This window comes from Ranitomeya variabilis, chromosome 4 (genome assembly GCF_051348905.1).
Source record: "Ranitomeya variabilis isolate aRanVar5 chromosome 4, aRanVar5.hap1, whole genome shotgun sequence".
Lineage (NCBI taxonomy): Eukaryota > Metazoa > Chordata > Amphibia > Anura > Dendrobatidae > Ranitomeya > Ranitomeya variabilis.
The window spans coordinates 154,946,908-154,959,125 of NC_135235.1; the positions used below are offsets into that span (position 1 = coordinate 154,946,908).

Consider the following 12,218-nt stretch of genomic DNA (forward strand, 5'->3'; position numbering starts at 1 on the left):
CTCTGTCACTCCAGCTCTATTCCCCACCCAGCGCTGCCTCTTCTCTGCCTGAAGTCACACAGCACAGAGAATGTCAGTCGCAGGAGGAGATGGCGCTAGGTGGGGAATAGAGCTGGAGTGACAGAAGGTTCAGATCTGCAACAGTTCTTTTGCCTTATTAAATATCAATTCAAACTCTGATTTCTCAGTAATGGAGGAACGGATCGCCCATGTATCGGTATTGCTGTACATGTCATCTGAAAGTGCTCCATGCTAACATAAATGGTTTGGGGGGAGATCCTGCTCACTGATTCCCTTTAAAGAATTGTTGGCTTCATTTCTCAGTTTATGCTATCACTTATTCTGCAGCTGGCGTGTATGAGTATGAATGTCTTATAATCTTGTCTTTGTCTGGACTCCCGTGTTATTCTGCCCACTATTAGTGAAGCATTTCATCATCTGTGTTGTTTCATATGCAGCACAACATGGCTGGGGACGCCCATAGAGGAGATGAACCGAATGCCAATGTGTCATATGCAACTACCGCCATTGAGGCATTCTCCAAACCACACGGTTACTGTGAAGGTAGGTTATAGGTATAACAATCTCAACATGGTTCTGATGGAGAAGTCTGCTTGCTGGGACCCACGTATTGAAGATAATTGCTGTCCCTTGTACTCCTTGTGTAATACTACTTCAGCCAGTGTCTATAGGACCGGTGTCATAGGTGTGATAAAGTGGCATCTGATCACCTGAGGAAGTAGAGGCTGGGCGGGATCAGTATGTTCTGGACAAAACCTTTCAATGAAGTCTCAGAAATCATAATGCAATAAATGGGAGCATTTAAAAGTCCCTTACAGAGCACATCTGTAAATATACCCTTACTGGATATATAGACAGTCGTAGAGGTGGCCACCTGATAATTCCCATTGGTCCAGGGCGGAGAACGGCTGACGTGCAGTGTTCTTCTCTAGTCTTTTACACTAAAGGCCAGTCATCTAAATTTTGGCCATGTCAGTTAACATGTCACCTGAAGGGTAAAAGTATGGTTGGCCACATTTTCCTCTTGGGGGGAAAAAGCTATTTGTTGGCCAGAAGTGAAAGAGATGGTCTATGATGAGAAAACCCTTTTAACTAAAACCTATAGATAGTGTATAGTAGGACATGTCTGTATAGCCAGAGCCTGATGGGCTTCGCTCTGTGTATTATAAATGTCGTGTCTTCTTCTTTCCCCAGTATGACAAGTTACAAGAGAACGTGGTGCCCTCACCCCATCCATCTACTTTCACTGATGTGTGGGACAGCATACATGTTAAAATGCCCTGCTCCTCATATAATTTTTACCCGGTAGACGACAAGGTGAGAAATAATCAGCACAGAATCTGTAATGACTGAAGATCAAACATTTACAAGCGATGTAACTTCTTTACAGAATGGAGGAAGGACAAATGTGAGTCGCTGGACGCTCATAAGGAACTCTCTGAGTAAGATCGGGAAGCCGCATGAACTGATGGTAGGTGCTGCCGACTACGGTCATGTACAGGGCCTGCGAGTAGGTATCGCCTTAGTAATGCTTGTGTCTGATAGAATTCTGGTTTTGGGGTGTGCTGGGGGTAATATAACTGTTCTGCTATGAACCAGCTGTAGATCTCTATATGTTGGGGAAATTGGTTACAAAAGAGTTTAGAAAAAAAAAAAACCTTGCATGACCCACATCTATTTTAACCCCTTCACGACATGCCCCATACCAGTACTGCACATGTCGTGTTTCCCCCTTTGATGTGGGCTCCGGCGGTGAGCCCATATCTTTCCCCGCACATATTAGCGGTTTTGAACAGCTGACATGTCCCCGGAACAGCCGCCGGTGGAATCGGCGTAAATCAGTGCTATATAAGTGATGGCACCCTGGGGTGTCATCAGCTGAATTAATATAGTAGTTACCATAAAATTACCAAGTTATAGGCAGATTAGGGACAATATTTTAATAACACCCTGTATGCATTTTAAATACAACTAATAATAATTCAATAATTTCAATATGGGGTTTTCTCCTTTTTGCTAATGCATTATATATTCCTCCCAAGCTATTTCTTCCCTTTTGTTTTGTTACAATGCATCTATTGTAGATATTATGCATGCAAGACAGCCACGTCTTAATAATGTCCATTGAGGACTCCTCCTTCTCTACTCCCCTCTTATCTCCTCTTCCCACAATCGTATACAAGATTTCTCTTGCGTATCGCCCCTACTCTGGAACTCTCTACCGCAACATATCAGACTCTCGCCTACCATCGAAACCTTCAAAAAGAACCTGAAGACCCACCTCTTCCGACAAGCCTACAACCTGCAGTAACCACCGATCGACCAAACCGCTGCATGACCAGCTCTATCCTCACCTACTGTATCCTCACCCATCCCTTGTAGATTGTGAGCCTTCACGGGCAGGGTCCTCTCTCCTACTGTACCAGTTATGACTTGTATTGTTCAAGATTATTGTACTTGTTTTTATTATGTATACCCCTCCTCACTTGTAAAGCGCCATGGAATAAATGGCGCTATAACAATAAATAATAATAATAATAATAATAATAATAATTGAGGCGAAGTCGAATGCATGTAATTAATTTACAGTGCTTGCAGAATTAGGCCCCTTTCACACATCAGTTTTTTGCCGTCAGTCACAATCCGTTGGCTCAACTGATCTGTCACAGATTGTGAAAAACTGATGCGACGGATCTGTTTTTTTGGACAGTTCCGACTATCGGATCTGGCTAATTGGATCAGAGCATGCTCCATTAAAAAAACAAAAAACAAACTGAGTCCGTCGCTGGATTCCGTCATTTGACGAATCCGGTGCCATAGACTTCCATTCTAGCAAACAACGGATCCGTTGCTGTCCGTTTTTTCGACATACCCAAAAAACGTTACTTTGTCTGTTGTCTCCGGCCGCCGGACAAACAATTTTCGACGGATCCGGCGAACAACGGATGAAATGTGAGGCCATCCGTCGCCAATACAAGTCTGAGAAAAAAAAAAGGATCCGGAGGCATCAGTCACTGGATCCGTTTTTCTTTCAAAATTCGACAGATTGCGACTGATCGCAAAAAACTGATGTATGAAAGGGGCCTTGGTTGCATTGATTAGTACGTTGTATTTTTTTCCCATTGTAGTTGTACTTTTTAGCCCGTTTCCAATTGTCAGGTGCAAGTGTATACGATAGTTAATGAGCCCGCGCAATACACGGCGGGTGCTCGCAGCCGGCACATCCTTTGAAGAACCTAGAATATAAGACATTTTCAGTTCTGTTCTAAGTAGCCACCTTTTGCTTTGATGACTGCTGTGCACACTCTTGGCATTCTCTTGATGAGCTTAAAGAGGTAGTCACCGGGAATGATTTTCACTTCACAGGTGTGCCCTGTCAGGTTTAATAAGTGGGATTTCTTGCCTTATAAATGGGGTTGGGACCATCAGTTGTGTTGTGCAGAAGTCTGGTGGATACACAGCTGATAGTCCTACTGAATAGACTGTTAGAATTTGTATTATGGCAAGAAAAAAGCAGCTAAGTAAAGAAAAATGAGTGGCCATCATTACTTTAAGAAATGAAGGTCAGTCAGTCTGAAAAATTGGGAAAACTTTGAAAGTGTCCCCAAGTGTAGTGGCAAAAACCTTCAAGCGCTACAAAGAAACTGGCTCACATGAGGACCACCCCAGGAAAGGAAGACCAAGAGTCACCTCTGCTTCTGAGGATAAGATTATCTGAGTCACCAGCCTCAGAATTCGCAGGTTAACAGCAGCTCAGATTAGAGACCAGGTCAATGCCACACAGAATTCTAGCAGCAGACACATCTCTGCAACAAGCTGCTAGGAAACCACTGCTAAGGACAGGCAACAAGCAGAAGAGACTTGTTTGGGCTAAAGAACACAAGGAATGGACATTAGACCAGTGGAAATCTGTGCTTTGGTCTGATGAGTCCAAATTTGAGATCTTTGCTTCCAACCACTGTGTCTTTGTGTGATGCAGAAAAGGTGAACGGATGGACTCTACATGCCTGGTTCCCACCGTGAAGCATGGAGGAGGTGGTGTGATGGTGTGGGGGTGCTTTGCTGGTGACACTGTTGGGGATTTATTCAAAATTGAAGGCATACTGAACCAGCATGGCTACCACAGCATCTTGCAGTGGCATGCTATTCCATCCGGTTTGCGTTTAGTTGGACCATCATTTATTTTTCAACAGGACAATGACCCCAAACACACCTCCAGGCTGTGTAAGGGCTATTTGACCAAGAAGGAGAGTGATGGGGTGCTACGCCAGATGACCTGGCCCCCACAGTCACCAGACCTGAACCCAATTGAGATGGTTTGGGGTGAGCTGGACCGCAGAGTGAAGGCAAAAGGGCCAACAAGCGCTAAGCAACTCTGGGAACTCCTTCAAGATTGATGGAAGACCATTCCCGGTGACTACCTCTTGAAGTTCATCAAGAGAATGCCAAAAGTGTGCAAAGCAGTCATCAAAGCAAAAGGTGGCTACTTTGAAGAACCTAGAATATAAGACATAATTTCAGTTGTTTCACACTTTTTTGTTAAGTATACAATTCCACATGTGTTAATTCATAGTTTTGATGCCTTCAGTGTGAATGTACAATTTTCAGTCATGAAAATACAGAAAAATCTTTAAATGAGAAGGTGTGTCTAAACTTTTGGTCTGGACTGTATGTACAGTGGGGCAAAAAAGTATTTAGTCAGTCAGCAATAGTGCAAGTTCCACCACTTAAAAAGATGAGAGGCATCTGTAATTTACATCATAGGTAGACCTCAACTATGGGAGACAAACTGAGAAAAAAAAATCCAGAAAATCACATTTTCTGTTTTTTTATCATTTTATTTGCATATTATGGTGGAAAATAAGTATTTGGTCAGAAACAAACAATCAAGATTTCTGGCTCTCACAGACCTGTAACTTCTTCTTTAAGAGTCTCCTCTTTCCTCCACTCATTACCTGTAGTAATGGCACCTGTTTAAACTTATCAGTATAAAAAGACACCTGTGCACACCCTCAAACAGTCTGACTCCAAACTCCACTATGGTGAAGACCAAAGAGCTGTCAAAGGACACCAGAAACAAAATTGTAGCCCTGCACCAGGCTGGGAAGACTGAATCTGCAATAGCCAACCAGCTTGGAGTGAAGAAATCAACAGTGGGAGCAATAATTAGAAAATGGAAGACATTCAAGACCACTGATAATCTCCCTCGATCTGGGGCTCCACGCAAAATCCCACCCCGTGGGGTCAGAATGATCACAAGAACGGTGAGCAAAAATCCCAGAACCACGCGGGGGGACCTAGTGAAAGAACTGCAGAGAGCTGGGACCAATGTAACAAGGCCTACCGTAAGTAACACACTACGCCACCATGGACTCAGATCCTGCAGTGCCAGACGTGTCCCACTGCTTAAGCCAGTACATGTCCGGGCCCGTCTGAAGTGTGCTAGAGAGCATTTGGATGATCCAGAGGAGTTTTGGGAGAATGTCCTATGGTCTGATGAAACCAAACTGGAACTGTTTGATAGAAACACAACTTGTCGTGTTTGGAGGAAAAAGAATACTGAGTTGCATCCATCCAACACCATACCTACTGTAAAGCATGGGTGGAAACCTCATGCTTTGGGGCTGTTTCTCTGCAAAGGGGCCAGGACGACTGATCCGGGTACATGAAAGAATGAATGGGGCCATGTATCGTGAGATTTTGAGTGCAAACCTCCTTCCATCAGCAAGGGCATTGAAGATGAAACGTGGCTGGGTCTTTCAACATGACAATGATCCAAAGCACACCGCCAGGGCAACGAAGGAGTGGCTTCGTAAGAAGCATTTCAAGGTCCTGGAGTGGCCTAGCCAGTCTCCAGATCTCAACCCTATAGAAAACCTTTGGAGGGAGTTGAAAGTCCGTGTTGCCAAGCGAAAAGCCAAAAACATCACTGCTCTAGAGGAGATCTGCATGGAGGAATGGGCCAACATACCAACAACAGTGTGTGGCAACCTTGTGAAGACTTACAGAAAACGTTTGACCTCTGTCATTGCCAACAAAGGATATATTACAAAGTATTGAGATGAAATTTTGTTTCTGACCAAATACTTATTTTCCACCATAATATGCAAATAAAATGATAAAAAAACAGAAAATGTGATTTTCTGGATTTTTTTTTCTCAGTCTCCCATAGTTGAGGTCTACCTATGATGTAAATTACAGACGCCTCTCATCTTTTTAAGTGGTGGAACTTGCACTATTGCTGACTGACTAAATACTTTTTTGCCCCACTGTATGTATGTATGTATGTATGTATGTATGCATATATGTGTGTGTGTGTATATATATATATATATATATATATATATATATATATATATATATATATATATATATATACACACACACACACACACACACACACACACACACACACACACACACACACATAAATACACATACACATAAATACACATACACATAAATACACATACACATAAATACACATACACACACATACACACACTTTATAACCAGCAGGGGGTGATATTCTCCCACACACAGTACTTCTTCTGCTGTGCGGCCACTGCCTTTCAGGGCTTACATACGACAATCTATAATGCTGTAGATAAGCGTGAGGTCCGACCTGAGAGTGAAGAAAAATAAGTTATATTATACTCACCCGGGGGGGGGGGGGGGTGTTGTGGTGGCGGTCCAGTCCGATGGGTGTCGCAGGTCTGGATCTGGTGCCTCCCATCTTCTTGCGACGCCACCCTCCTGCTTCATCGCTCCCTGGTACTGCATTGCACAGGCCCTGGGCCTCTCTGACCTTTCCCGACGCCTGCGCACTGCAGTACTTTGCTCTGCCCTCAACAGGACAGAGAAGTATGCCTGCGCCGGAGCGCGATACCAGGGAGCGATGAAGCAGTAGGGCAGCATCGCAAGAAGATGGGAGGCGCCAGATCCAGACCTGCGACACCCATCGGAAAATTCCAGAATGCTGTAGATGAGCCCTGAAAGGCAGTGGCCGCATCTTATAGTGGCCAAAACAGGTGACAGGTTCCCTTTAACTATTTTGTAAGATTTTGTCTGTTTTGTCTTTTTCAGGAAGCCATTCTGTCTTACAATATGTCATACTCCAAGAAATGGGATTTTACTGCACTATTTGACTTCTTCACAAAGGTAATCATCTCATTGTAAAGCTTCCAAATGTACGCAAATATGTACAAATAAGAGTATTACTGAGCATCAGTGTTACATATCATTGCACTGTGTATTCTGCAGTAGACAGATTGTTTCTAAGGAAAGTAAAGTCAGATGTATTGGAAAAAGACGCATATGTTTTTTTTTTTGTTCTTTCTGAAAGTAGTATCAAAACAAAGCGGCTTTATTTCAAACATTAAAACAGGACATGCCTCCTAACCGTGATGAAAACGTATCTAAAATCTAAAAAACAAACAAGCAAAAAACACTCAAACGCAATGAGAAAATATACAGGTAATCTAATTAGTGAGTTTTTGATGTTGCATATTTTCTGCAACATTTCTGCACCTAATGCTCATCATGGGGGCATAGCCTAACCAATAATAGGGCGGTGAGTGATTTTACCTTCCTCACCACCATGTTTGTTTTTGTTTGTTTTTTTTATGGCCAAAAAAGTTAACAGTCACTTATGTATTTACAAAAACATATCTACAATCTTGCTACCCAGCAAAAATATTTTATGGGTCGTTTGGTCATCAAAAGTTTAATCCCAATCAGTGATGGGGCCAACACCCAGAACCCCAACAAATCAGCCTCTATCTGCTGTGGCAGCAGTGGGATGTAAGATGTGTATAAACAGAATACACCAGCACTGACATTTAGTGGCTGATGTAGAGTACTGCAGTTTACCATTCACGCCATTACAATACCATTAAGTAATTTACTGTCTCTGCTTTCCCACTGTCTGCTTACCCTCTGTCTCTCAGGGCCTATAAGGGGCTTTAAAAGAACGTGTGTGCCCTCATTTGTATATACTAGCTATAACATAGGTATAGGGCCCACTTAAAGCACCCCAACTAGGCATCCTGTATCTGTTAAATAACAGATTAAAACATTTGTGTAATGTCCCTGCTCTCATAAACTATAAAGATGAGATGCCCAGTGCATTTCCATTATCTTTAGAACACTTGTAATTCCATGTGACAGGAGCTGCTCCTCACTGTTTACCTTTCCTTTCAGGGACATTACATCACACAGCAGTGCGCGGCTCCCCGAACACCCCCCTTCCCCATGAGTAACGACCAGTTTGAGAAGAGGGGCATTGCCACATGCCCTGTTCTCCACAGAGAAACAGCTGATAGGAATAGCAGGGGACTGTACACTGTCGTAACGTCCCAAATGCAGGGATGAAGAGCAGCAGCTGTCACGTAAGCCCCCTGATAAGGTCTTTGTCAGCAGTCAGAGGTGAAAGTGTGTGGCCTGTTCCCTGCTAGTAGCCCTGCAATGAAGGAGACCTCAGGGGTTGGCTACTACTAGAAGGTGGGGCGAGGGTGGCACGCCCTGCACCGTCACGCCCTTTCATCTCTTGCTGCCGTAAAGGAGACCTTATCATGAGCCTGGTTGTTGCTGCTAAAAGCTAGGAACAGGCCACACCCCCTATTCTCAGACTGGCTGTTACTCACAGTGAGGATCTGAACACTGGTGTCATGTAATGTCCCAGACAGGAAGAGGGAGCAGTGAGGAGCAGCTTCTGTCACACTGAATTGCAAGTGTTCTAAAGATAATTAGAAGTGCACTCATCTTTATACTTTTAGACCGATTGCACCTATCCTACTGTTTAACAATTTAAATGTTGCTGTCAATCTGACATCTGCAATTAAATAGCTTGTTTGCCACTGCGTGCACTCCAGCTTCCATTAGGCATCACCTTTGTAGAGTGATCCCTGGCCTCTATGGCTGTCAATGTAGTCCTCCTGTGAAGCGCAGCTTGTGGCTAGGATTCATGGGAGAGCATAATTTGTACTATATACTGCAGTACAGTAGTATTGCAGTACTCTTTTTTATAAGCAATAAAATGATCAGAGGTCCAAGTCCCCTAAGGGGGATTAAAAATAAAGTAGTAATTAAAACAAAAATATTTTAAAAATATAAAAGTTTAAATCGGCCAGCTTTTCTCTGTTTAAAATTGTAGTAAAAAAAAAAAAATTCATATCCTTAATAATCTGATTAATCTAAATGTAATATTATTTAAACCATATGTTAAATGACTCTAGATTTGCAGATTTTTGTTGCCTCACATCCCTCAAAATGCAATAAAGAAATCAAAACGTCTGTTCCAAAAAGGCATGAATAAATGTGTCGACTGTGTGCAAAAGCAAGCCCTCATATTTTTATATGTGAATAAATTGAAGGAAACCTGTCACCCCCAAAATCGAAGGTGAGCTAAGCCCACCAGTGTCAGGGGCTTATCTACAGCCTTCTGTAAGGGTATGTGCACACGTAGAATGATCCTGTGCGGATTTTTCCTCTGCAGCGGATTTGATAAATCCACAGGGCTAAAACACCGCTTTTTTCCTGCAGATTTATTGCGGATTTACCTCGGTTTTTGTGCGGATTCCACTTGGGTTTTACACCTGCAGTTTTCTATTATGGAGCAGGTGTAAAACCGCTGCGGATTCCGCACAAAGAATTGAAATGCTGCGGAATGTAAACCGCTGCGTTTCCGCGCGTTTTTTTCCGCAGCATGGGCACAGCGTTTTCGGTTTCCCATAGGTTTACATTGTACTGTAAACTCATGGAAAACTGCTGCGGATCCGCAGCAAAATCCGCATCATGTTCACAGAGCCTCATGCTGTATATAAGCCCCTGATGTATCCTGAAAGATGAGAAAGAGGTTAGATTATACTCACCTGGGCGGGCGGTCCGATCTGATGGGCGTCGCGGTTTGGTCCGGGGCCTCCCATCTTCATACGATGACGTCCTCTTCTTGTCTTCACGCTGCGGCTTCGGCGCAGGCGTACTTTGTCTACCCTGTTGAAGGCAGAGCAAAGTACTGCAGTGCGCAGGGAAAGGTCAGAGAGGCCCAGTGCCTGCGCACTGCAGTACTTTGCTCTGACCTCAACAGAGCAGACAAAGTACGCCTGCGCCGAAGCCGCAGCGTGAAGACAAGAAGAGGACGTCATCGTAAGAAGATGGGAGGCCCCGGACCGGACTACGACCCCCATCGGATTGGAACGCAGCGGGACCGCCCGCCCAGGTGAGTATAATCTAACCTCTTTTTTCTCTTCGCCACGACAGCACCCACTGAGAGAGGGGATCCGCCCCTAGGAACAGGAAACCCTATGGAGAGATAAAAAGGGGCGGTCCCCTCGCTCCCACAGTTTGGTTTCCTGTTCCTACGGGAATCCATGGAGAGAAGAGGATACCTAGCCTGGATGCCGCCTGCGCAGTTTACCTTAGAGGACGGCAGGGGCTCCAGAGCTGGAAGCAGCGTCGGGGGTCCTGACTCAGTTTCCCCCCTCTGCTGGCAGACGCCGTGAGGCCAGGACGGGTGGTTGCTGGCTCTCTGGATACCAGCCGGATTCGTCTGCGGGAGCAACGCTGTGGTGCGGTCAGCGTCGCGCCGTCCTCGGCGGACGCATACACAGCATGGAGCCCCAGTGTATTCCCCCGGAAGTACAGGTAAACTTCCGGGGTGATGGAGGAGGAGGACAGCGCCTGCGCTGACACCGGCGGCAGCGCAGGCCCATACAGTATGGCCGCGACCCGGAAGTGACTAGCGCTTCCGGGTACAACCGGAAGAAGATGGCGGCCCCCATATGAAAGGACGCCGGCGATGTCGCTCCGGCGTCCACTATGGATTCTGCGCAGGACGCTGTGATGTCTTCGTTAGAAGCCACCGCATCCACTCCACGCAGCCATGCCAGCACCAGCCGCTCTAAGCAGAGCGGATCTTCTAGAAAGAGCAAGTCGGATCGAGCTATTCCTCAACCTGTGCCTCAGTCTCCTCCTCACCAGCCGGTACCTTCACAAACAGCTTCACTGGGTGAGTGTATATCTACCCTATTTAGGCTGATTACTGTTCCCTCTCCCTCACACCCTAGGCCAAAAGGACTGAAAAAACGAAACACAGACAGTGTGCGTTATGTCTCCAGCCCCTTCCGGATAGTCATAAAAAGAGGCTGTGTAAACCGTGTATTGACTCTACCCTGCGGGAAGAAGCCTCGGTTAGATCTGAGGATATTAGGGTCATGATCAGGGAAGAATTACGGGCCGTACATAGTTCTAACAAAGAGCCGCGTACTAAAGTGAAAAAAGGGTACGTTTCCCCTATGTCTGACCAGTCGTCTGACAGAGAAGATGCAGACTCGGACATTTCCCGTGAATACGTTTCCTCTGATGAGGATCAAGATACATGCTTTCCCACCGATAGCATTGATAACCTGGTAAAATCAGTCTGCAACACCATGGGTATTGAAGATTCTAAGGTCCCTAAAACGCAGCAGGATATCATGTTCGCTGGTCTGTCAGAAAAGAAAAGGCCCTCCTTTCCTGTAATATCAGCGGTAAAAGATTTAATCAAGAAAGAGTGGGAAAACCAGGGGCAAAGGGGTTTACCACCAACCTCAAAAAGACGTTATCCCTTCAATGATGACGAGTTCTTATTATGGTCAAAAGCCCCGAAGGTGGATGCGGCAGTGGCATCCACATCCAAAAAATCCTCACTGCCCGTGGAGGATTCGGGTTCATTACAAGACCCATTAGACCGCAAAACCGACTCTCTTTTAAAAAGAGCTTGGGAGTCATGTACGGGAGCCTTTAGGCCGGCAATATCGGCTACATGCACCGCTAGGTCCATGCTAGTCTGGTTAAATGACTTGGAGGAGGGACTAAAAAGCGGTCTCTCTAGAGACAGATTAATGTCCTCTATACCCCTGATCAGAGGGGCTACAGCCTTCCTGGCGGACTCATCTGCTGACTCCATACGCTTAGCGGCTAAGTCAGCGGGTCTCACGAATGCAGCACGTAGAGCCCTGTGGCTTAAAGGATGGAAGGGTGATCCCCAAACAAAATCTAAATTGTGTGGCCTCCCGTGTCAGGGTGAGTACCTGTTTGGTACTAAACTAGACGAAATCTTAACTAAAGCGGGAGAGAGGAAGAAGGGCTTCCCTAACGTTAATTACCTTCCATCCTATAGGAGAGCATTCCGGAAGCCCGTGTTTAATAAATGGAAA

At 45.1% G+C, this 12,218-nt stretch overlaps 1 protein-coding gene across 3 annotated transcripts in view; it reads left to right on the plus strand.

The window, feature by feature from the left end:
• The window catches only part of PARG (poly(ADP-ribose) glycohydrolase), a 163,003-nt gene that overhangs the window by 48,388 nt on the left and 102,397 nt on the right, over nt 1–12,218 (plus strand). For all 3 annotated transcript variants that reach the window (XM_077259337.1, XM_077259338.1, XM_077259339.1), the window contains 4 exons: nt 459–564; nt 1,216–1,338; nt 1,412–1,492; nt 7,108–7,182. In XM_077259337.1, the coding sequence (XP_077115452.1) occupies nt 459–564; nt 1,216–1,338; nt 1,412–1,492; nt 7,108–7,182 (385 nt within the window). The remainder of the gene's footprint in view (nt 1–458; nt 565–1,215; nt 1,339–1,411; nt 1,493–7,107; nt 7,183–12,218) is intronic.